We start from the raw sequence: 24534 nt of genomic DNA, 5'->3' as shown, positions 1-24534 counted from the left end.
TACTATATACAGTATTTAGACGAAGGCCTAGCATAGGGCTAACCTAACCGCCTATTGTTTCTCAAGACCTTGGGCAGCCCCTTCACGTGGCCCTTGTCAGCATCGTTTATTATCAAGAAGACCCGACCACCTTGGTTCATTCTACCCGTTCTACCTGCTCTATGCACCAAATCTGCCGAATTTGCAGGCACGTCAAGCAATATGACGTTTCTCACACCTTTAAAGTTCAGGCCTCTGCTGAGAAGGTCCGTACATACGAGGACTTTCAGCTGACGCTCCTCACTTGGGGTTGGGGTACTGATGAAAGGTGCCACTTTCTCCCTTCTTGCGTCAGGAGTGTCTTCCGAAGATATAAAAGTAACATCATGGCCGTATTCTTGTAGCTTGTTGGACACCTTCTCACAATCGTCCTTCTTGTTGACAAATATAAGCACCCGTTTCTGGTATCCCTCTTCTGTACCATCACAATAGATTGCGTATAACGCTTGAGCTAAAGCTTTCATTTTGGAGCCTTTGTAAGGAGCCACGCTTGCATTGACCACTCTAAACTCGATTGACTTTGGCAGTTTATGTAACTGTGGGGTTGATATTGTGGTGATTGTTGGATACAAATGGTTGATTGTTTTGTTGAAACGAGCAGGGTATGTAGCACTTGCAAAGACCAGGGTCTCCAATCGTGACATCTTCGAGATGATCGATTGGGTATCTGGCAAAAAGGATTCGTCCATTAGGGTATCTGCCTCGTCGACTACACAAAAGGAAATCGAGCCAAACAAGACTTTTGGAGACGATTTTAAAGAATCGTACCTTGATAAGGAATGGAACTTACCAGGCGTTGTAACGAAAATATCGATTCCCGTACGGAAGACACTTATGAACTCCTTAAAGTTTGAATCGGTATCCCATTTAAACACCGAAAGGTTCAGATCATCACCGACATACTTGGCAGTCTCATAGACTTGGTCAACCAATTCATGTGTTGGGACCAAAATGACAGACTTGATACCCGCCTTTGCCCGAATTGATGGGGAAGACGTCACTTCCGGCTCTTTAAGACCTTGTAATAGTTGTTGTAGTAGTGGTGCCAAATAAGCCCATGTTTTACCTGACCCTGTTTCTGCAGCCAATGTAAACGTCTTGAAGAATTCACCAGGTTTCCTCTTATTGTTGATGATCTTAATAGCGGCAGTTTGAATAGGAGTTGGACGGATGATTAATCCGTTCAACTCATTCTCTGTTTTCACCTTGGCAGGACGAACAAAATTTTGGGAACGTAACACGGTATGTTTCTTCACCTCGTTAAGCAACGAATTACGGATTTCTGGATATATCTTGAGTTCATTGAAGTCGGTAATTTTAGACACAAGATTCGAAATACCTTTCCGAGACGACTCGTCTGGTAGGTTGAGTGGAGAATAAGGACCAAATTTAAACGGTGGCAGCTCATCTCTTGACGAACTTGACCTTGAAGATTTTGATCCCGAGGGGGAGGGCGATGCCATATTTGGACTCCTTTTAAGGATCGGGCCTCTTGAGAATTTCGGCCTTGCCAGTGATACCAATGAGACACGCATAGTTGTTTCCTAAGGTAAATATGATGCTAAAGGTGAATGGAAGGGAAACGAAAACACTAGCAAAAAAAACACAAACAAAGATTCTTCACTTGTATGTTTCAGTAGTATGATATTTTTTTGTTTTTTTTTTTACTAAATATTTGTAGATATCTGTATAATTATCCTTGTAGATTTAAATTTCAGTTTCAAAATCAAAAATTCCATTTTCCAACTCTGAAAAAAAAAATTAAAAAAAAATAAAATCAAATTAAAAAAATAAAATCAAATAAAATCCGTTTTAAAGTCAACCAAGTTTTTCCCCAATTTGGTTTTGCACGTGACAGGAACCCGCCAAAGGGGAAACACGAAAAATGTGTATAGGGGAACTGATGCTCAGCGATGGAATGCTATTGATTCTAATGGTTCTAGCTTGGAATTGCCACAGAGACGTGTCTAATTGTATACCTCGACATCTATCTATCTGTCTATCTATCTACCTCTCTATCTCTGTATATCTCCATCTATTTGAAGATCGTTGTAAAGGCCCCTTAAACAAAAAAGAGAAAAAAAAAACATAAAAACCAAACAGTTACAATAATAAAGAGAGACTGAATGCATTTGGGGGAATTTCGAATTGGCAAGAAGCTCGGGAATGGGAGGTTTGGAAGTGTCTATCTTGCACAACACAAGGAGAGTGGCTATATTGTTGCATTAAAAGTTCTACGGAAGAGAGATGCACTCTCACAGGGGACCGAACGGAGCGTCTCTCATGAGATTGGTATTGGGACACAATTGAGACATTTCAATTTGGTACCATTATACGGATGGTTCCATGATAGGGAAAATGTGTACATTGTGATGGAATATGCAGAAGCCGGTGAATTGTATAACAAGGTAGGGAAAGTCACTGTCCAAGAGGCCCTTGAAGTGGTTCTACAGGTGGGGAGAGGATTATATTTCCTACATCAGCATGGTATTGTACATCGAGATATAAAACCAGAGAATATCCTATGTTATCAACATGGTATTTATAAAGTAGGGGATCTTGGAGGTGTTGGAGGAATTGGAGTTGTAGGAACATTAGACTATTTGGCCCCAGAGAGCATTGCCGGTAGCACCGGTGGGTTATCTGTAAGTCCCATAAGCACTCCGGTCGACGTTTGGGCGTGTGGCGTGCTACTCTACGAGCTGCTGGAGGGTCGTCCGCCCTTCGAGCGGCCAACAAGGGAGGGCACTTTAAGGGCGATTTCCAAGGAAGGTTATTTACGAACGCCCAAAATTGTCGAGGATGCGCGAGTGGTGAAAATCTTGGAGAGGTGTCTCGTTAAAAGAGGAGAGGAACGATGGACCATTAGAGAGATGGTGGAATATCTCGAAGGAGCAATTTGTAATATTCGATAGAGTGATACAAGTAGAAGGTGATTAAAATGTCTCTGGCTACTAAGACGGCGAAACTTAGATTGAACAAAGACAAACAAGGTGGAAATGATGATGATGATGGGGAGAGAAGGAAATTTGGAACCTCTCATACATTCGATCCACTTGTTATTAGAGACATTGACACATTTAAGAAGACACTCGTTACATCTATTCGAAACGACCACTATAATAGGGCTAGAGAAATCGTTGAGGCCAATGAGTCTCTTGTAGCTGAAGCAGGCGAAGAGCTTGTCAATGAAATAGCATATATATATTACAAACTTAACGATCCAAAGGTTGAACAAGTGGCTACAAGTTATAAAGACAAACGTTCTCTTAAACATATTTTGGCACAATATTACTACCAATGTGGTCAATCCAAGAAGGCCTTGCAAATCTACCAGTCTCTCTCAATGGAGGACGAACTCCATGATGTTTCTGTCAATGAGAGGGCCGTTATTGTCCAAATGTTGATGCAAGGTGCAATGTCTAATGAAATCCAACCAATAACCCCAATTATTGACGACTCTTATGATCAACTATTCAACGTTGCCCTTCTTGAACTCTGTAATGGACAAGCTAGGAGGGCTTTAGAAACTCTTGGGAAAGCCTTGGAGTTGACACAACAATTGGATGATGTTGAAAGAAAAATAGAACAGACTCCAATTAAACAACAAATGGCTTATATTGATTTGCTCTTGGGTAATCCTTCATTATTCGACAACTCCTTAACGGGGAAATTCAACACCTTATCCAAGGAAAAAGTTGAATCTCCTCATTTGGCTATTAGAGAATTGGATTTAGGCACTGTTGATATTAATCAATATAAATTAACAACTCCTCAGCTGGCCATTGTGAAATCAAACATTCAACAACTCGATGTGGCCATTGGAAAGTCAAACTATGGCGTTTACAGGACAATCCAGGAAGCAATCGACACTGGTAACTACCAGAGGGCAATCACCCTAGTTGACCCATCCACTCCGGCTTTGGGGAAGCTGCTCATTACCCTCTTGGAGAAGATCAACTCCAAGAAATTGCCAATGGCTTTGCTCTCCATCATCGAGTCATTCGACTCGGCAACCCCAAAGGAATACATCACCTTTGTTGCTCTCAAGCTTCTCCCCTACGATGCCGAGAAATCAAGAGAAACCCTTGACAAGTACGGCATCTCTCTGACTGCAACTGACGTCGATACCTCCTCTGTCAATGTTTCCGCCCTCTCCATCGATGACCTCTTGACACCAACCTCCCATCCAACACATGTCGTCCGGGCAAAGCGCCATCGGAAACCACGCCATAGGGGACATTCCTCAGACCCAGAGAGATGGCTCCCCCTCAAGGATAGATCGTCGTTCAAGTCTTCGAAAAAATCTAAACGTTCCAAACTTACACAAGGTATTTAGTCACATTGTGAATATAATTCTCTATCTCTACTATATATCAGGTAAACAACGTATCTTCGTCTCTTAGATATTCACCAATATCTCCTTGTCTGTAAACAACAATGGAAGTTGGTTGTAGATTTCTGGCCTCAATGGTACTCTTTGCTGATACCCCGAATCCCAACGGCGTGTCGTTCATCGAAAACACAATGACACCGGCATGTTCAGGGACATCGTCGCTCATCTTCCCCACATGCGCCTTCAAGACGTGGTTACCATACAAAAAGGGCATTTCACCGTTGTTTTTGATCCATATCTTGTACTTTGCGTATTTGGACAGATATGGCAATGAAGTGATGTGCAACCTAAACTTTCCCGTCTTTGTGAATTTCCCAAAACACACACCTACAGACATGAGCTGCTTACGTGCAACCGACGTGGCAAACCTCGCAATTTCAACAGGAACATAGTATAATCGATCCTTCTGAATCCTGAAAACATGTGTATCTGTAAGTAACTGGGAAATGTTTCTACCAATATAGTTGGCAAGCTTCTCAAAGACAACCTTTGTCTCTGTCTCTGTTAATGGACGCATCTGCTGCTGTTTGTACTTCTTGTTCACTCAGAACCAATTCCTACATTACAAGAGAAGTTGGTGTTTAAGGTTGTGATAATTTTTTTTTTTTTTTCACTCTTCTACTGCAGCCTTTTTCATGCACAAGTTTCCCGCAAGAAGGGAAAAATTTTCAGAAATCTGGAGTGTATCAAGAAGAGGTTTTATTTTATACTGTATATCTTCACTTTCCAAACATGAGTGACCAAGATGAGCAACGGGGCCCTAAGATCAGGAAGGGTGATCATCCACACACAGTTGCCAAGAAACAACGTCTGGCCAACAGTAAAGAAAACACGTGGGTATGCAACAAAGGTTTTTTTCTCAAACTTTGACTTTTCCTTTCTTATTTTATTGGTATCTCTAATATTGGGCTTATTGCTTTGCCTATAATAGCCAGACCGCCTTATAGAGACACTTACTAACATAGCCTTTCCTCCTCCCTTTATTGTGGCGTTATTACAGCCGGATTGTAGATGAAAACGGTAATCCAGTCTATGCGGACGAACAACGTCTTCCAAAGAGAAAAGTTGCAGTCATGGTTGGATATTGCGGAACAGGGTATCATGGAATGCAATTGAATCCACCTAACAAGACCATTGAGGGGGAACTCTTTGATGCGTTTGTGAAGGCTGGTGCTATTTCTAGGAACAACTCCAACGATTTGAAGAAGAATGGGTTTATGAGAGCTGCTCGTACCGACAAGGGTGTCCACGCTGCAGGTAATGTCATATCCCTAAAGATGATTATCGAGGACCCTGAAATTGTCAGCAAGATAAACAATGAATTGCCCGAACAAATCAGAGTCTGGGGATTACAAAGAACAAACAAGGCGTTTGATTGTAGAAAGATGTGTTCTTCAAGAGTTTACGAGTACCTCATGCCAACGTATTCCTTCTTACCGCCACGTCCAGGATCGGTTTTGGGCAAACAGATTGCCGACGCCAGTCTTGAATTCAAGGGCGAAAAGAGAGACGATGCCGAGGGAGAGGCATTTTGGAGTGAACTGATGGAGAAATGTTCTAAGGAAGGTGTTAGTAAAGAGGATATTGAACAGGTGTTTGAGGCTAACCGTTTAGGTTTGGACCTGAATGTTCCATTAGAGAATGCAGCAAGTAACTTCCGTCGGATCTCTAGAGAAATGAGAGGGAAGTACCGTGTCTCTGAGAACCGGTTGCAACTTGTTAGAGACGCCCTCAACATCTACGTTGGCTCTCACAACTTCCACAACTTTACCCTGGGCAAATCGTACAAGGATCCCAGCGCCAAGAGGTTTATGAAATCCTTCAAAGTCAGTGATCCATTTCTCATTGAGGGTACCGAATGGATCTCCATCAAGATCCACGGCCAGTCGTTCATGCTCCATCAGATCCGTAAGATGATTGGAATGGCTGCCCTAGTGATACGTACTGGGTGTCCATTGTCACGGATCCAAGAGGCTTTTGGAGAGTCCAAAATCAACATCCCAAAGGCACCGGCCTTGGGATTACTGCTTGAACAGCCCGTTTACGATTCGTATAACCAGCGGTTGAAGGAGTTTGGCCACGACGAGCTCTCCTTTGCCAAGTACGAGAAGGAGATGGACGACTTCAAACACAAGTACATCTACGACAAAATCTTCAAGGAGGAGCAAGAGGAACATGTCTTTTCAGGGTTCTTCTCCTTTATCGACGCATTCAACGGCGTCAACGAAAACAACGGCGTCCCCATCTTCCAATTCCTCACGGCAAGGGGTATTGTCAAACCAGACAATGGCGATGCTTAGCTATATAGATATATACAGTTATATAGATATACATACAACTGACAAAACAAACAAACCATTCAACCCAATCGGGTCCAATCGGCTGTTTTCACCAACAAGCGAAGGAAAACTCTTGAGAAAAGGCGGCAACTCCTCTCCACTTGAAGAATTTCAGTGTTGACCCTGCAAATCTCACCGTTTGCACAAATTTTGTGGGGCCACATGGACAATCACCATGGGGAAGATACTCGTTAAGTCTCTTTAGTGGAATATTATGAAACAACACTCGTACCATTCTCCTTAGTTGATAGGCATATATAAACAACAGAACCCTTGCTGTATTGGTCATGAGCATGAGTACCTTGTAGAGAAGGGAGACAGTGTTGTAAGTCTACTTTCACCAACCCCATCTCCTAGAGAGACATTTATACACACCTCGATACATATATATCTAGAAACATCAGCAGACATGGCTAGAATCGGACCTAATCCATACATCACAGAAGTCGCAAGACACGTTCCAAGAGTCGGTGCCTGGGCAGGCGTTATGGTGCTCTTCTTTGGCTGGCCAATGGTTGGCAAGTACACCCAGAGGGCAGGAGTGTGGAACCCATAGTGTGCATCCAAGAGAGACATACTCTATATTGCAGCTATGGAAACACCTTCAAACAATGCTGGACATGCATCGCCATACACTGTCCAACTAAACTACATTCTCTAATTTATTTCGTCACCTACATATTCCCCCCCGTGTCTAGTTGTACATTTGTATATATCCTCTAATAGACTCAACTGCAAAACTTGCCAACCTTTCCTAAAGGATAAACCTCCTTGCCGTGCATTTCCACCCTTGTGGACTTGTCTGAGGCGGCTACCGTTGGTAGCCGCCTCTCTTTCTTTTTCCTCTTTGTCCACCTGCTCTAGCTAAACACCCAGAGAGACACAGCATAATGGTCCCTATGCAACCCCGTCAGTGCAAGCCGTCGGTTTCCGTGTAGCGCATGTTGAAGAGTCGTTTGTGCCACTCCTCAAGAACAGCAGCAGCATCGCAGACACTCATACATTTACCTCTACATGTATATACATGTATGTATATATATATATATATATATCCATGCAACACAAACATGGCACGACCTGCACACACGGAAAGGCGGGGAATACCGGAAACACACGGTTGTGGCCGTTTCCCAGTGTCTTGTTCTCCTCTGGCCGTTGCTTTCCAAGGTACTGGAGTGTTCTAGAAGGAGCAACAAAATCAACACCCCTCGTCAAACCCCGTCCACGGTACCCTTAACCAAACCAAAGTCCGTCCGGGAATGTATGGAGATGCCAGACACCTATTGGCCACAGGTACAAGGATGCGTCTCTGTATGTGCTGTCCCACACACTCGTACGACTGCTCCCCCCACCTCCAAGACACTGTTAAGGAACCGTTAGGGTGAAGGGGTTCTGCCATATAAAAGGTGTAGACCTGCTCCGTCTCTGTAAACATTTGGCTGTGGCAGTTCGACAACCCCGTCCACAGCGGTATCTAGTGTCACATACTTCTATTCACCACACTACACCACACTACACTCATCGGCAAACATGGCTAGAATCGGTCCTAACCCCTACGTTGTAGAAATCGCAAAACATATCCCTAGAATGGGCGGCTGGGCAGGCGCCATGGTTCTCTTCTTTGGCTGGCCAATGCTTGGCAAGTACACCCAAAAGGCAGGCCTTTGGGGGCCTTAACTGGGAAGTTGTTGACATTTGGGGCCACCACGTTGCTCTCTTTGGCCCAAGATGGCTCTGTCCAAGGCCTCTCACTACACGACTCTCGGTCCTGGGGGGTCGTGATCACATACGGATGTGTATATGTGTATACGTGTATACATGTGTGTATTTGCAACTGCTCCCCAGACAGCTACGGCCAATTGCTCCCTTTGGTGCACAAGGGCCATCACAGCGGTGCTCCCACGGCACTGCTCCCATAGCGGCTCACCCAATGAGGGCCGGTGCGGCCAGGCATTACATCCATCTGCTTGCTACAGGGGTCCTTGCACGGACCTGAATGGAAGGACAACGTGTAACGTCTTGGTGTTGTAGTTGTAGTTGTTGTTGTTGTAGTTGTAGTTGTAGTTGTAGTTGCAATTTTGGTTTTGCACTGGCTGATTGTTCGCTGTGCATTTTTCACTATGGCACTATTTCAAAACCTGTCTGTAACTCCTTATCGAACCATTGCTTCTTACCCTTTTGCCAGTGCTGTTCCTCCGCTTGCTGAGTTGCCACCCCCTTCAAGTAACCATCCCTTCGCCATGTGGCTCCTTGCTGTCCTTGTCCTCCTTGCAGTCACCCTTGTTGTCCTCAAACCAGCGGCGTCCCGTCGCTTGCAGTCGCTCAACCGTAGACTCAGATTGTCTGACGACTTATACTTGGTCCCCCTACTGAAATCCTTCTTCAACCACTACGTTGTCCAGTCACTGATCACAAAACGGTTCTCCCTCTGGTACGAGTTTGAGTCAATAGTCGATCATGCACCTGGAAGTATAGCGCTTCAGTTTGTGCGTCCAATTGGCTCCTTTAGAGAATCAGGCGACGCTGCATTCTCTGTGGAACGTCTCACATACAGGGAACTCTACAATTGCATTCTTCGCATGTCGTTTATTCTAAAACATGAAATGGGCGTGGAGAAAGGTACCCGTGTCTCGCTGATCTACATGAACAAGCCACTCTTTGTCATCATTTGGTTTGCATTGTGGAATATAGGCGCAGTTCCGGCCTTCATCAATTACAACTTGACTAAAAATCCACTCCTTCACTGCATCAAAATCGTCAATTCGCAAATCCTCCTCATTGATGACGATTGCAGGGAGAATTACGAATCAACAAGAAACGAAATTTCCCGGGAAATTCCCAACCTTAAAACCTTCATAATTGAGGAGAAATCCACAATGGCCCATCTGACCAACCCATCGAGCAAAAAGTTTCGTCAATTGGACAAAATCCGTGATGCAGGTGTCCAATACTGGGATCCTGCTTTGCTAATCTACACCTCCGGTACTACGGGTCTACCCAAATCTGCCGTTAACTCTTGGAGGAAAGTCTTTATGGCTACCCATTTGTTCCCCCGGGTAATGCATATAGACAGAAATTCAAATATATACACGGCAATGCCAATATACCACGGTACTGCTTCTATTCTAGGTGTCCTCCCGGCACTTTTCTCCGGTGGTACCATCTCGATTGGCCTTAAATTCTCTGTTTCAAGTTATTGGACCCAAGTCAAGCTGGCAAATGCAAATTCTATTCAATACGTTGGCGAAGTTTGTCGGTATCTGGTAGATTCCAACGAAACCTTCAATGAACGAGAAATGTATGGCAAGCTAAAATTGGCATTTGGTAATGGATTGCGTCCCGATATATGGATGAAATTAAAGGAAAGATTTGGGATTCCTGCAATTGGTGAGTTCTATGCATCAAGTGAGGCTCCATTTGCAACTTCTTGTTACGAATACGACGGCCATGGAGTAGGTGCAATCAGAAACAACGGTTGGCTTGTCGACAAGTTTTTGTCCTTGCAATATACTCTTGTGAAAATGGACCCTAATGATGATACAACAATCTACAGAAATGCAAGAGGTTTCTGTGAGGAGCCTGGAGTTAACGAAAAGGGTGAAATGTTAATGCGGGTACTCAACCCTTCTAACATTAAGGCCACATTCCCCGGATATGTTAACGATGACCACGCAACATACTCGAAAGTTGTCCGTGATGTCTTTCGTAAAGGTGATGCCTATATCAGATCTGACGATTTGATGAGGAAAGACGATTTTGGGTGCATCTACTTTGTCGACAGAATGGGCGATACCTACAGATGGAAGTCGGAGAATGTTAGTACAACTGAAGTGGAAAACGAATTACTCCATGGAGTGCCCCATTTGAAAAACTGTGTGGTTGTTGGCTGTAGAGTTCCAAACCATGAAGGTAGAGCAGGTTATCTTCTTGCGCAAACCGTTGATGACAACAGAGATATAAAGGATGTGCAAACTAGGGAGAAGCTCCTACAAGAGATATCGACAACCTCGCAGTCACGTTTGCCGCCATATGCACGCCCGCTTTTCGTCACGTTCCACGTCATCTCGTTGAACGATAGCCACAAGATCAGTAAGAAAGTCTTTAGAGACCCAATTCTTCCAAGAGGTAAGGAGGGGAACATTGACGTCTATTTCTGGGACCCCCACTCGGGGAAGTACATGCTTCTCACCGAGGAGAAACTCAATGACATCGCAAACGGGAAAATCCGTGTCTAGATTATGTACTTAACTTACAACTGTAAATCTTGGCAAAACATTGTCTCTTTTCTCTCTTCTCTTTGCTTTGTTTCCTTTGTTTCCTTTGTTTGCTTTCTCTGCTTTGTTTTCTTTTCTTTTATTTTTTTCGGCTCCCATAGTAATTTCTCAAATTTTTCACAATAAATTTTTTTTCCGGCCCTGTAAAGGAATTTTAATTTGTCATGACTAATTTTCCACCCTCCCCATATATTTAGGGAAGAACACCTGATTGAAATGTTTGTGAATCTGATGACATTGTTCTTTCCTTTGCTGCTCTCATCAAAAGCAATACGAAAAAGAAAGAAATATGTTTATTAGAAACCCCAACGTCGGCAACAGATCCCAGTCAGAAGACTGGCGTATCTCCGGTTACAACCCCCTTACCCCACCAGATCTCTTGCAGAGTGAATATCCACTTTCTGACGTTAACAAGGAAGTCATTTTACAGGGAAGGAACGAGGCTGTTGACATCTTGAACGGGAAGGACGACCGTCTCTTGATTGTCATTGGACCGTGCTCCATCCACGATCCAGCTGCCGCTTTAGACTACTGTGATCGTTTGGCCAAACTCAGAGAGCAACTAAAGGGTGAATTACACATCATCATGAGAGCGTACCTTGAAAAGCCTAGAACAACTGTTGGCTGGAAAGGTTTGATCAACGATCCTGATATTGATGGCTCCTTCAACATCAACAAAGGTCTGCGTGTCTCGAGAGAATTATTTGTCAAGTTAACTGAAAAACTGCCAATTGCTGGTGAAATGTTGGACACAATTTCTCCACAATTCTTGTCCGATTTGTTCTCATTGGGTGCCATTGGTGCAAGAACTACCGAATCTCAGTTGCATAGAGAATTAGCATCTGGGTTATCCTTCCCCGTTGGCTTCAAAAATGGTACGGACGGTTCAATGAATGTGGCAATCGATGCAATCCGTGCTGCAAGTCATCCACATCATTTCCTCTCGGTTACAAAACCTGGTGTTGTTGCCATCGTCGGTACAGAGGGTAATGAGGACTGTTTCATTATTCTCAGAGGTGGTAGAAATGGTCCAAACTACAACGAGGAAGATGTTAAGGCTGCACAAGCATCATTGTTGAAATCAGGTGCCACAAAGGAAGGAGATGCAAGAATCATGGTTGACTGCTCCCATGGTAACTCCAATAAGGATCATCGTAACCAACCAAAGGTTGCAGCTGAAATTGCACGTCAAGTTTCCAATGGAGCAGACTTCATTTGTGGTTTAATGATTGAATCTAACATCGTCGAGGGAAGACAGGATGTTCCTCCACTTGACCAAGGCGGAAAAGATGCCCTCAAATACGGATGCTCAATTACTGATGCATGTATCTCTTGGGAGGATACTGTTTCTACTTTACAGGGATTAGCTGATGCAGTCAAGGCGAGAAGAGAGAAGAAATAATGAAAAATGTAAATATACATATATATATATATATAAATATAGTTTTAAAGTTAAATAAGGATTATGTTCTCTTCTTTTTTATTGTATAAATAATGATTCTAATATTCGGCAACTTTCACTGTTTGTGTGATGATATTTACATGTATTATAGTTAAAGTAATGGGCTGACAATATTAGCAACGACTTTAGTAAAAGGACTGACTCTTCTACGCTCCTTAAAATCATCCATAGTCAACTCTGAGGTGTGTTTCTTCAGATTATCAACTTCGTCTTTCATTTGTTGTCTCAGGGTGTCATCCTTAGTGATAATCAAGGCGTTGCATTCCAAGTCATGAGAATATGCACGTCTGGTGTAGTTAGAGCTTCCAATAACTGTCATGGCAGGTGTATCTTCTCCTGGCGGTGTGACCCATAGTCCCTTGGCATGATAGGACCATCCGTTTGGTGTGTTAACAACACCGTTTTGCCATTCAAGAACTTTGACTGCACTTGAGTTGGCTTCATTCATAAACTTCTCACAGCTATAAACATAAGCATCTGGCAACAATCCACTAATACCTTTTGACAAATAGAATGAATTGGCTTCTGGAGATGCCGTGATTATTTCACTGCATGCTTGTCCCCGTAAGATTCTCTCTTTAATCTTAGGGTGGATATTGAAGTATCCAGCTGTCATTGTTAATTTGGCGCCCTTGTGATCAAGTAATGAGAGCATCCTCAAAACGCAAGGGAGTTCCGTAGACTTGTCATCTTTAAATAGTGGTGCAAATGAAGAAACAGGGTAAACTAAAGTGTCTGGATCTTCGTTAGTTGTCGTGGTCTCGACCTTCTTTGTTCTTAACACAGGAACCAGGACACGTGTGGAGTCACTGAGAAATCTCTCAACATTCAAGTGTGGCTCTGATGCATTGTTATCAGTTGGCCAATCCAGGAAGAATCCTCTACTACTTGTGATCAATTGGTATGATAATGACGAGACGGCTGTTTGGATACCATGATAATAATTACTCAAGTCTTTAGATTTGAATAAATAGTACCTATCCTGTCTATTTGTAAAATAGTCCCTCGATAAATTGGCTCCAGAAAGTATGACTTCATCATCTACACCGTATATTTTCATGTGTTGTAATCCATAAATTTCATTAAGTCTTTTTGGTGTAATTGACTCTCTCCATCCATGTAAATGTGGTGTATGATACAGCCGAATATTGACACGATGCTTCCCATGTTTCTCCACCAATGGAGCAATAAGAGACGCAGTAGAGTCACTGTGCGGTGCCTCTCTGGTCGACCTTAGTGCATCCACTAATATATCTAACTTAATGTTTGGATTCTTCACTAATGCATCATCTAACACTTTAACGAGTTCATCTTCATGCTTACCAATGTACAGAGACGAGAGGAAAATTCTCTTCTCTGCTTTCAATATCTTCTCCTTTAATGTTTCATAGAATGTCACTGGATGATTTAAAATTTCAATATCACCTTTCTTCAGTGCAAATCTGGGTGCAATTGAATCCAGTTGCTGGATTGTACCTCTAACAAGAGGATTGAACGAGTGATAATTCTCCAAGGTGCCGTTATCCACCTTTACGCTAGAAAACCTCCGTTTCCCGTGTGCAAAGAATGCTGCTATGCGATTCATTGAATCAGGATTTAATGATTCAGCTAGAAAAAAAGGTAATGGATTAGTTTGAATTTTTAAAAAATCCAAATGGCATTTTTTTCATTTGCTGATTTTAGGTTCAACAGTTTTTTTTTGCTTTAACCCTAAATTAAGGTGAATACATGCACTTTTGGAGACGATACTGCCACACAATGACAAAAAAAAGAGGTGCAGTGCCACTCGTTGATGCGAATGGATTTAAGGTTCGTCGTGTGGATTCTCCCAAGTGTGAAACCGACTCTAAAGATGAAGAACAAGTCATCGAGTATCAGATCGATGGACCGTTAAGAAGAGTGTGTCCCTACTTTTATACTTACAAGACTTTCTGTAAGCTACGTTGGAGAGACAGGACATTGTTGGACATTTTTGCGAATGAATTCCGGTTATATCCAGAGTCATATTACTTGAAAGCTCTAGAGACAGGAGCAGTTTTGGTGAATGGTGAGAAGAGTACCAAAGACACCATAGTGAAAAACGGTGATCTCATTACTCATAGAATCCATAGACATGAACCACCAGTTAGTGGGAAACCAATAAAAATTGTCTATCAGGATGATGAAATTGTTGTCATTGATAAACCAAGCGGAATACCTGTCCACCCAACAGGAAGGTACAGATACAATTCGATAACTGCAATTTTAGAAGCAGAGCATGGCCTCAAGGTCCATCCATGCAACAGACTAGACAGGTTAACCAGTGGCTTGATGTTCCTGGGAAAAACCGCTAAAGCAGCGGAGAAAATGGTTGACCAAATAAAAAATAGAGAGGTCAGTAAGGAATATATAGCTAAAGTGGTTGGTGAATTCCCCATTGAAGAACTTGTGGTTGATAAGCCACTGTGCACCTATGATCCAAGGGTTTCGTTAAACATTATAGATGAAGAAAAAGGCAAAGAAGCTAAGACTACTTTCAAAAGAATCAGCTACGATGGTGAGCATTCTATTGTGTTATGTAAACCACATACTGGTAGGACGCACCAAATAAGAGTTCACTTGCAATACCTGGGGCATCCTATCATAAATGATCCCATATATTCTTCACCTAGCGTCTGGGGGCGTAATCTGGGCAAAAACTGTGAGTTTGATATTGAATCTGTTGTTGCCAAACTGGAAAGTGTTGGTAAAACCACCCAAACTTCAAGTTATCTGAGAGAGAGTACCAAGAGTGGTGAAATATGGAATGGGAAAGAATGTACCACGTGTACACAGAAACTATACAGCGATCCAGATGCTGCTGATTTGGAGTTGTACCTCCATGCATATAAATATTCGAGTGCAGATTGGTCGTATGAAACATCGTTCCCCGATTGGGCACAAGAGCATCCTAAGAAGTATATGCAGTTAGCAATAGAAGAAGCAGACAAATGTGAACCTTCCACCACAGCATTTTCTGTTGGTGCAGTACTGGTAAATGGCGGTAAAGTGCTAGAAACGGGATACTCGAGAGAACTACCAGGAAATACTCATGCAGAGCAATGTGCAATGGAGAAATACTTGCAGAAGCAAAAATCCTTGCCTAGAGGCACCGAGCTTTATACGACAATGGAACCATGTTCCTTGCGGCTAAGCGGGAATAAGCCGTGTTTAGATAGAATCATTGACCAGCATGGTGCCATTTCCACTGTTTATGTAGGCATTATGGAACCCTCCACTTTTGTTGCCAAGAACGTAAGCAAGGAGAAGCTAGACAATGCTGGTATCAACTACATCAAAGTCGACGGGTTTGAGGATGAGGCTACTAGAATTGCTACAAAAGGACATTAAAGAGAATATGTGTATATGTGTATTGTAAGTGTGACTCGTTAGATTCTACTCAATCTTTCGCTTTCATCATTGCATATCCACCAAGCAGGCCAATACTTATCATTACTTCTCCGTAATTGCGGATTCCTTATAGTTGTATTCCTACCACCGATACTGGTAAACCCCATATCGTAGAGTTTACAGTATTTGAAATGAGGCCACTTCAATTCCACCCATTTGAGGAAATACCATATTTGTGCGGTCTTCCAGTGTAGTATTGGGTTTATCCTAGTAAAATCGGGCCATCCCTTATACGTATCTGTTTTCATTTGTAGTTGAAGATTCGACCCCCATGGATCTGTTTGTCTGATTCCTACAATGATTGCCTTCACTTGTGGACATTCCTCCAGATACCTCTTAAAGCCACCCATCAAGGTGGACGTAGATGAAGTCACTACCTTTAGATGTGGGCCTTCGGATAAGACATGTGATTGGCTGGCTTCCTTTGTATAAACACCAACGAATTCAAGGTCGAATTCCTGCACTGAAGTCTGTAAAAATTCCATTTGCTCATCAAACTCATTCTCCGTATGTACGTAGCACCCCTTGACAGCTCCATCAGTGCAAGATAATCCAAAGAGCTCCTCGATTATAGCCAAGTATATGATCAACTGTACCTCGCAATCTTTTCCGCCGTTATACGACATACTCAACTCTTCCAATTTCCAAAACTTGAAAACCTCCCTAAAATTCTCCACCGTTAGTGCCACAGCCTCCTGTGTAGCCCTGTGTAGTCCGCTATCAAACATGCCCGGATATGTTGATGGTGTGCTTAGCTTGGAATGTCGGTCAATAATCTCCGGGGGGATCATCTCTTGAGAAAGTTGAGAGAGTGGAAGAGACGCATCGCTCGTAAGGAAGTCATTTACTAGCCCGAGGCATCGTTTACTCATTGGCGTCATTACTCGTCCAGCAAGAACAACAGTTGGATGTTTTGAAAAAGAAAGACAATCAAATGTGATGATTTGTCATTGATTCATCGATGGAAAGTTTACCATTTTCAATGGGAAAAGCCGTTTACCTTCTCAGATCAACAAAGGTGAGGTTTTTTTTCTCCCTTTTGCTTTCCGGTTGGTTTGTTTCGTTTCTGTGCTCTCTGACATTTTCGCTGCGGATCTGCTTTGTGTCTCTTAACAACGTAATTCAAACTTTGAAATTGGATGGATGTTAGTCTTCTACATAGATATAGATATAAATATAGATATAGATATGTACAGGGTACAGGGTACAGTGTTTGCTTAAACAAAGTTCTTTCTCATGTAAACAGTTTCGATTTTCCTTGTTTCGACATTCATGGTTGGGATAGCAACAACGTGCTTATCCTTTGGATTGACATCACCGACAATTGGAATGAGTGGCTTCAAGTAGTGTTTTTCAAGGCCACTTTGCATCTTCAAGCTGAAGCATGGACGACCAATAATCTCCAGTGCCTGTTTGTGGTCCTTCTTGGAGACAGGCTTATTTCTGTCTGGGATTAACTGGTCAAGTTCAGCTAGAGAAGTTGCCTTGAGAGACTCCAGTTCTTCCTCAGTGAGGTTCTTGACAAGTTGGTATTTGGCATCAAACATAACAGTCTTGTCAACAAGCAATGCAATCTTCTTGTAAGTGTCAATCTGAGCATCAGCTTCATCCTGGGCAAGCTCGCCTCTTTTGACAGCTAGTTTCGTATCGTAGGCAAAGTAAAAGGTGGCATTGAATCTTGAATCTTTGAGAGACTTACCACCACGTAAATAGCCATCAATCTTAAGCAGTCTTTGGGCTGCAATTTGGAGATTTTCCTTTGACAACTCCTTAAGCGCTTCAAATTCAGCAAGCTTCTCCATGAATGTACTGAGCTTGGTGTTTCTCTTCTCCTCTCTTTCCCGCAATTTCTGCTCAACTTCCGGCTTTAACAATTGTACCTTTCTTGGCAAGTACTCCGCCTCCTTGGAGGCATCCCTCTCGGGCAAGAGTGCCCTGCCCAGTCTTCTAGGGGTCGGCTCGAAATGAGGGTACGGTAACTTGTCCTCTCTGTTGAGCGCAACACCAATAAACTTCCTCTTGGGATGGAACGGGTCGAGATAGTACTTAACAAACCCTGGCTCCAAGGCAAACAACGTGTGGTCCTTACCAATGCCAACGTTAAAGCCCGGATACCACTTGGTACCTCTCTGTCTGTACAAGATCTGACCGGTCTTCACCTCGGAATTCTCATATTTCTTAGCACCTAGCCTCTTACCTGGAGAATCTTGCATGTGTGTCTTGGACGAAACAACCTTCTTGGTCGCATGTCTCACCTGCATCAGCTGAGACACCTGGCTACGCACAACGCGGACACCGTCATTGATAAACGCCAACATTCTTGTCCCTCAAACAGTTCTTGTCTTATCAGGTTAAAACCCCACCCCCAATTGATCAGTTTCATAGTAACGTACCAAAATCTCCTCAGCAAATTGGAAAAATTGTTAGTGGACGATTTCCCGCATTCCCATTTTTTTCGCTAACGAGAAAACATGAAAAACCGCTTTGAAGAGAAAACGAGGAAAAAAATGTGAAAAAAAAAAAGAGACAAACAAAACAGGAAAGCAAACCATAAAGGAAAACAACCAAACAGGAGAACCAAATACAAGAGAAAATAAGATAGGATAAGAGGGGGGGAAAGTAGTTAGAAGGCAATCTCTTTCTAATAACAATTCCTCGTCTCTCTCTCTGTCTCTCTCTCTGTCTCTCTCTCCCGTGTAGATTCACTGTCGAATCCAGAAAGGTGTCATTTCGGACATGGTAGAACAAACGCACGATGTACCCGTGTGGTCTTCTCTGCCTCCTCCTCTCCTTCGAACTGTAGCAGACACTCGTCCCCATCGTTGCCCACAACCTCCGCCTTGTAGAAGGTCGTGGTCTCCGGGTACTTGGCCAACACCCTCATCCCCACCTTGTACGTCTTCAACTTGGCAATGGCCGACGGCTGCAAATGCACGGGGACGAGAATAACCTGCTTGTAATGGGCACGGAAGATTTGTCCGTGTGGATGCGACTCATCAGGCTCAGGGTCCTGGATCTCAAACCTCGTCTCCGTTAACACCTTCAGCACACGGCACAAGATCCATTCACTCCCCTGGTTACTCGAATACGCCACCTGCGAATTGGGTAAGATGGGTGTTGAGGCATTGTATGCAGAAGTGTAGAAGGACCGTCCAATCTTGCCGTTGTATGTCGACAACGGCGGCGGCGCAGGATATCCAAACCGTTGTCCTATAGTGGTGGCCTTGGCGGGTCCTGTCTGTACTAGTGTCTGGGGCAACGCTTCTTCCACTGCTGCCAATGGTTCCACAACAGCCATAGTTGCTCCCGTACTTGTTTCCAAAGGTGACACTAACGAATCCGACCGTGTTGTCTTCGAAACTGTCGACGTTGTAGCCGCCAATGGTGCTCGTAACGGACGTGACATTGACAATGGCTCCGCAAATCCACCTTCCTCTGCTGCTGTCTCCAAAGGTCCCGTCGTGTCGTTTGGAGAGACCATATCAACAGCCCGCTCTGTAGCCCCACAAACACCCAAACTGACCCCCATGGTGTCCGGAATGGCATCAATGAGCATCTTCACCTGCGAAGCCACATTGAGCAACCCATCTGTTGGCATTGCCGCCAACGCAGCAGGAACAGCGCCGTCAACGTCCTCGATCGTCTTGACAACCTCCCGTAGTTTCTCTAGTTGTGTTCCGGAATCCATATCCAATGGCTCTCTGCTCTTTAAGCCTGTTCAAGTTCACCGTTTTGAGACAGAGATTGGTCCATCACGAGGGGGGGGGAAATAGGTATAAGAGCCGTTTATCCTTAGAGAAGGTGGGAGAAAAAAAATCACCGAGGGTGGAAAATCAAAATCAAGGTAATTTTGGTGTGTACTTATAAAGATCGACATATCTACAAGAAGTCCGACGGATACAGACACGACGATAGGCGTAGTTGTGGTTGTGGTGTGGTGTGTATAGGTATATGTGGTTAGAGCTGAAGCTGGAGTGATGTTGCAATAGAAGTCAGTATTTATATTAGTATTGGTATTAGTATTAAAAGTACGAAATAGAAACATCAAGTGTAAAGTGTACATGTTTTAGAAATAGATCCATGGGCAGGAGTGGTATCTGACCAATTCAACTAACAAGAGAGGCAATGGACATCTTGGAACAGCCTTTCTTCTTCTTCTCACGCTCCAGACCGTCACTCTCTCCCTTGGGGCCTTCGACCGCCTTGATACCTCCCTCCTGGTAGACAGGAGTAGCTCCCAAATTGAAACCCTTCTTGAATATGTTCTTCTTGAACGACAGTGTTTCCCCCGTTGATGACGGCACGGACACCGTAGAGACAGACAGGGAGGGAGACGATGCAGGAGACGTTGTCGACGTCTGCTGAGAATGCTGTTGTTGATGCTGTTGTTGATGCTGCTGTGAGAGAGCATACTGGTTCAAACTTGTAATTGACAACCGGCCTCCTAAACTGCCCCTACGAGAGCTCATTTGTGCATTGACATTCAGGCTGGCCCTTCTTAGATTGTGGTTGCCTGGAATACTCCCCACCGACCCCCGGTGGCTTGAAGAAGGCGGGAACGCCCACATGGAGGCACGACGACTGTTGGGACCCGTGTATAACGGGCCATGAGATTCAAAGAATTCGGTGGATCCTACAGAGGAGGCCCTAGAACTCTTGGACTTTAAAGAGTTGGAACTAGTAGGACTTAAAAATGGAACGCCTGCATTCCCATTCAAGCTACTCGTAGATGCAATTGAATTTCTCCTCTTTGATGTACCTTCATCATGTACCTTTCTTTTACGATCTCTATCTGCAGTAGATGGAGACAGATCGAATCTGTTTGATTTGGTCAATGAATCGGAGGGGTTCTGCGTGGATAACAGACTATTAATTGCACCTTTCTCCTTGTCGTCCTTCTTGACATCCTTCCCATCTTTTCCTTCCATTCCCTCTTCTCCTTCTTCTCTACCATCATTATCATTTTTCTTGCCATTCAACCTCTTACGACGATTGGCGCCTCCATTCCACCAATTCTTAATGGCATTATCACTACGGCCATTCAAGTGACGTGCAATCTCAGCCCATCTTTTCCCATGTTTCTCAACCAACTCCTCAATCAACCTCCCCTCTTCGGGTGATATAGGACTCCTATTCAATGAAGGCTTTAAATTCTGATGGTACCTCTCTCGAGCTTGCTTGGCAGTTCTGGTTTCTAATATTTGTGATATTTTCACCCAATTCAAGTTTTTTTCTCCTCCAAACATTGATACAAGTTCAAGTAGTTGTTTGTCTTCTTCAGGGGACCATGGGCCACGTCGAAGTTTACTTTCCCCATTGGTGTTTTCGTTGATGTTGGTGTTGATGTTGGTGTTGGTGTTGGTGTCGGGTTTGATGCCTCCATTAGAGACTAGTGGCTGTTGTTGTTGTTGTTGCAACTGCACTGGCTGGGGATGCTGGGGGTGCTGGGGGTGCTGGATCGGTTGGCCTCCTTGGAAAGGCTGGACGGGGACAGAGACGGGGACAGGAAGTGTGGATGGAGTTGGAGAAGAATGCTGGTAGTAGAGCGGATAACCTTGGTAGAGCAGCTGTTGGCCCTGTGGAGGATGATGGGGGGAGTGTTGAGAAGGAGAGATGTAAGTGGGTCCTCTATAGAGATGTGTCGAAAGAGGAAGAGACATTTGTTGAGGAGGCTGTTGATGCTGGTGTTGGTATGGAAGCTGATGTTGATGTTGTAAGTGATGTGGGTGAGGGAGTGTCAGGGACTGTGGGTGTGGATGGGGGAGAGCCAGCGGAAGCGGGAGTGGCGGGTGTTGTTGCTGTTGCTGTTGCTGTTGCTGTTGATGCTGTTCTTGTTGTTGGTGGTGGTGGGTGTGCATGGTTAATGAGAATGGTGATACAGGGGGCAATGCGACCAAATAAACAGGTACAATGATGTAGCCGGTTCAACAGGGAGAGAAGATAAACAGCCAACGTCAAAGTAGCAGATATAAAACGTTTATTAGAGAATAACGAAAATAGGGGAAAAAAAAAATCAAGAAGAACAAAAGCAATGACAATGACAATAACAATGATAATTATTACTAGTACAAACACTAGTAAAAACACTAGCACAAACACTAGCTCGAAAATAAAAAGAAAACGAAAACGAAGATGAAGAAGAAAACGAAAACGAAAAGGGCAATGGAAACGGAAACGGAAACGGAAACGAGAATTTACAACGCCAACGAGAATTTACAATGGCAATTTATAACATGTACAATGGCAATTTTTAACATGTACAATGGCGAGACGGTACAGTTGAACATCTCAGAGCGAAGAAACAACAAACCCAGAGAAACACGGAGAGGGCGGATGCACGTTTGTCCTAGAAGGGAAACTGTGCTGCGGATATGAGAAAGTTGGAAAATAGAAGAGGGCGAATTTGTGCATGCAAAGAAGCGTTTAAAGTAGCAGCATGGAAATGTTGGAGAGTTGAGAAGAGAGTCTAGACAAGAACGGAAAGGAGACTATCGGTATACGCAGCCAGAGTATAGTGGACTAATGCAGAGTATACTGGACTAATGCAGAGTATACTGGACTAGTGCAGAGTAGCGTGGTGGTGCTGGAGAACAAACTACGTTATTGAAAGATGTGGTGTACTAGAGAAGTGTAGAGTATACCGGGTGCATGGCCCCATACAAGGATTCTTCTTTACAGGGGGGTAGCGCCTTCCCCTTTTTTCCTCTGCAGAGACAGAATGGGGACAATCAAATGGACAAGCTGCGGCGCCGTCGCGTCGGTGTGCGTCGCGGAGAGGTGTTTTTGGTGTATGCAGGTACTTGTATTTGGATGTAAGTGTAGGTGTAAGTGTAAATGCAGATATAGGTATAGGTGTAGATGCAAATACGTTTATATAAATGTACAAACATACAAAAACAGCTGGCACCATTGGTTGAGCCATAAATCACTCGTCATCAACGACACCCCGGTTCCACGAGAGCAGACTGGTGTCGCCGGATTTGCGCCCCTTCAATAACACCCCTACAAACACAGCAAGTGCTAGAGCTAGACAAATGGCTCCCCCAATGATCCAGGCAACCCCAAGGAAAGAGTTACGGCCACCAATGGCACTCGACGTGGTGATGTAGATAATCTTCTTGCCGTTGTACTCAACAGTGGGGAAATGAAGACCCACGTTGGTCTGGTAGACCCCCTTCCCCAGATCCTCATCACTCCGTAACACCATATTGGAAAAATCAGCTAGTGCAGCTGGAGCCATCCAATTCTGGAACTCGGCCCATTGCGATATATCCGGTACATTGCTAGAGTTGTACCCCTCGGGGAACTTCTTCACCCAATTCGGTGGTGGAACTATATCCTTATAGCTGTATTGAGTCTTTTGGAACCTCTTGGAATTCGTCGACCATGCAATGCCCTTGTTGGTCATGTTAAAATCACTCGTAGTCCCATTGACGCCTATTAAATTAGACGTAAACGTGTCGTTGAACATTGAATTGGCAATTAACCCACATGGATAGATGATTTTCCCCGCATCATCTGTAGCTAAAGGCTTGCAGTTCTGTCCTACGGAATCCCTGATAGTGCTCACACTGGCAACCTTGCCCTGGATCTGGTCTTCACTGAACGACTTTACATACTGTCTATGGTTAGCATGGAAATTTGTCAACTTGTAGAAATAGTATATAGGACCCTTCATCGTGTTGGGTATCTCAAATTGCACCTCACAGATAACCTTCTCCTCGGGATACGCATCCCAAGCACTGTCACTCCCCAATCGCCATTGCGGCTTTATAGTAACATCCTCTTGGAAGTGAAACTCGTAGTATTCATCCGGCACGGTAGTCCACATACCCTCCTTCGCCACCTCCGAACAGTGTGAATAGTCGATCTGTAAATCCTGTACATTCTCGCTAGCCTTTAACATGGCTGCTCCAATGGGGATGAAAATAATGGCTAGACACACAAAGAGTGGCACTATTGTCTTGGCTGTCAGAATCGGATGCACAGCTGCTAGATGTTGCTGCGTAAACGCAGTCTCCTTCGGCCGACGTGTATTTTTCTTGGACTTCAATGGCGCCTCGTATTCATCATCGTCGTCCTCCATAAGATCATCACGATCGTTCAAATGCACAGAACTATCTTCACCTTTCTGCTCGGCTCCTTCCTTATTGGCTCTCTTCCGAAGCCCACCAAAAATATTCTGCATGTTTGCCTGCAAATTCGAAACACCATGTGACTGCACCATTGCTTGTTCCGAGTAATCTCTCTCTCTCTCTTATACAGGTTTCCCTAAATAAAAAGTCCAAAAATAACAAATAAATAGAAGGAGATTTTAAACAGATTCACAACTTGAGAGAATAACAAACGTTGAAATGAAATGTAAAAAATCCTGATTTAACTTACTACATCAGTCGCAGAGAATGAGTTAAAAAAAAAATTTAAAAAAAAAAAAAAAGATACCCTTTGACGACCCGACACTGAAACGAAAATATAAAATTACAAATATAAAATTGCAATTATTGTTAAATACTTGATTATATATTCGGAAACCTTCACACGTTAAACAGAAAAGTTTATGTTTTCTTGAGCTATATACAGGTTGAATACATGCAA

At 43.7% G+C, this 24534-nt stretch overlaps 14 protein-coding genes across 14 annotated transcripts; 6 read left to right on the top strand and 8 right to left on the bottom strand.

The window, feature by feature from the left end:
* Window positions 1-38: 38 nt before the first annotated feature.
* Window positions 39-1574, bottom strand: C5L36_0B07180 (uncharacterized protein; the record flags this gene model as incomplete). Its single annotated transcript, XM_029465083.1, has 1 exon — window positions 39-1574. One exon carries the CDS (start codon window positions 1572-1574, stop codon window positions 39-41), a length of 1536 nt encoding a protein of 511 aa, XP_029320942.1.
* A 591-nt stretch (window positions 1575-2165) lies between these two features.
* C5L36_0B07170 (uncharacterized protein) lies at window positions 2166-2954 on the top strand (the record flags this gene model as incomplete). Its single annotated transcript, XM_029465082.1, has 1 exon — window positions 2166-2954. The coding sequence occupies one exon, from the start codon at window positions 2166-2168 to the stop codon at window positions 2952-2954; it is 789 nt and encodes a 262-aa protein (XP_029320941.1).
* Window positions 2955-2980: 26 nt separating this feature from the next.
* Window positions 2981-4378, top strand: C5L36_0B07160 (uncharacterized protein; the record flags this gene model as incomplete). The annotated part of the gene is made up of 1 exon (XM_029465081.1): window positions 2981-4378. One exon carries the CDS (start codon window positions 2981-2983, stop codon window positions 4376-4378), a length of 1398 nt encoding a protein of 465 aa, XP_029320940.1.
* Window positions 4379-4415: 37 nt separating this feature from the next.
* On the bottom strand, window positions 4416-4952 carry C5L36_0B07150 (uncharacterized protein; the record flags this gene model as incomplete). The annotated part of the gene is made up of 1 exon (XM_029465080.1): window positions 4416-4952. The coding sequence occupies one exon, from the start codon at window positions 4950-4952 to the stop codon at window positions 4416-4418; it is 537 nt and encodes a 178-aa protein (XP_029320939.1).
* Window positions 4953-5180: 228 nt separating this feature from the next.
* Window positions 5181-6735, top strand: C5L36_0B07140 (uncharacterized protein; the record flags this gene model as incomplete). The annotated part of the gene is made up of 2 exons (XM_029465079.1): window positions 5181-5272; window positions 5436-6735. The coding sequence occupies 2 exons, from the start codon at window positions 5181-5183 to the stop codon at window positions 6733-6735; spliced, it is 1392 nt and encodes a 463-aa protein (XP_029320938.1).
* Window positions 6736-8894: 2159 nt separating this feature from the next.
* On the top strand, window positions 8895-11009 carry C5L36_0B07130 (uncharacterized protein; the record flags this gene model as incomplete). Its single annotated transcript, XM_029465078.1, has 1 exon — window positions 8895-11009. One exon carries the CDS (start codon window positions 8895-8897, stop codon window positions 11007-11009), a length of 2115 nt encoding a protein of 704 aa, XP_029320937.1.
* Window positions 11010-11337: 328 nt separating this feature from the next.
* Window positions 11338-12450, top strand: C5L36_0B07120 (uncharacterized protein; the record flags this gene model as incomplete). The annotated part of the gene is made up of 1 exon (XM_029465077.1): window positions 11338-12450. One exon carries the CDS (start codon window positions 11338-11340, stop codon window positions 12448-12450), a length of 1113 nt encoding a protein of 370 aa, XP_029320936.1.
* A 151-nt stretch (window positions 12451-12601) lies between these two features.
* Window positions 12602-14095, bottom strand: C5L36_0B07110 (uncharacterized protein; the record flags this gene model as incomplete). Its single annotated transcript, XM_029465076.1, has 1 exon — window positions 12602-14095. One exon carries the CDS (start codon window positions 14093-14095, stop codon window positions 12602-12604), a length of 1494 nt encoding a protein of 497 aa, XP_029320935.1.
* Window positions 14096-14238: 143 nt separating this feature from the next.
* On the top strand, window positions 14239-15879 carry C5L36_0B07100 (uncharacterized protein; the record flags this gene model as incomplete). The annotated part of the gene is made up of 1 exon (XM_029465075.1): window positions 14239-15879. The coding sequence occupies one exon, from the start codon at window positions 14239-14241 to the stop codon at window positions 15877-15879; it is 1641 nt and encodes a 546-aa protein (XP_029320934.1).
* Window positions 15880-15917: 38 nt separating this feature from the next.
* Window positions 15918-16820, bottom strand: C5L36_0B07090 (uncharacterized protein; the record flags this gene model as incomplete). The annotated part of the gene is made up of 1 exon (XM_029465074.1): window positions 15918-16820. The coding sequence occupies one exon, from the start codon at window positions 16818-16820 to the stop codon at window positions 15918-15920; it is 903 nt and encodes a 300-aa protein (XP_029320933.1).
* A 336-nt stretch (window positions 16821-17156) lies between these two features.
* C5L36_0B07080 (uncharacterized protein) lies at window positions 17157-18257 on the bottom strand (the record flags this gene model as incomplete). Its single annotated transcript, XM_029465073.1, has 1 exon — window positions 17157-18257. The coding sequence occupies one exon, from the start codon at window positions 18255-18257 to the stop codon at window positions 17157-17159; it is 1101 nt and encodes a 366-aa protein (XP_029320932.1).
* A 407-nt stretch (window positions 18258-18664) lies between these two features.
* C5L36_0B07070 (uncharacterized protein) lies at window positions 18665-19627 on the bottom strand (the record flags this gene model as incomplete). Its single annotated transcript, XM_029465072.1, has 1 exon — window positions 18665-19627. The coding sequence occupies one exon, from the start codon at window positions 19625-19627 to the stop codon at window positions 18665-18667; it is 963 nt and encodes a 320-aa protein (XP_029320931.1).
* A 418-nt stretch (window positions 19628-20045) lies between these two features.
* Window positions 20046-21797, bottom strand: C5L36_0B07060 (uncharacterized protein; the record flags this gene model as incomplete). Its single annotated transcript, XM_029465071.1, has 1 exon — window positions 20046-21797. The coding sequence occupies one exon, from the start codon at window positions 21795-21797 to the stop codon at window positions 20046-20048; it is 1752 nt and encodes a 583-aa protein (XP_029320930.1).
* A 1067-nt stretch (window positions 21798-22864) lies between these two features.
* C5L36_0B07050 (uncharacterized protein) lies at window positions 22865-24166 on the bottom strand (the record flags this gene model as incomplete). The annotated part of the gene is made up of 1 exon (XM_029465070.1): window positions 22865-24166. The coding sequence occupies one exon, from the start codon at window positions 24164-24166 to the stop codon at window positions 22865-22867; it is 1302 nt and encodes a 433-aa protein (XP_029320929.1).
* Window positions 24167-24534: the final 368 nt, after the last annotated feature.

The sequence above is a fragment of the Pichia kudriavzevii genome, chromosome 2 (genome assembly GCF_003054445.1).
Source record: "Pichia kudriavzevii chromosome 2, complete sequence".
Taxonomy (NCBI): Eukaryota; Fungi; Ascomycota; class Pichiomycetes; order Pichiales; family Pichiaceae; genus Pichia; species Pichia kudriavzevii.
This window is presented reverse-complemented; position numbering and strand designations above follow the sequence as displayed.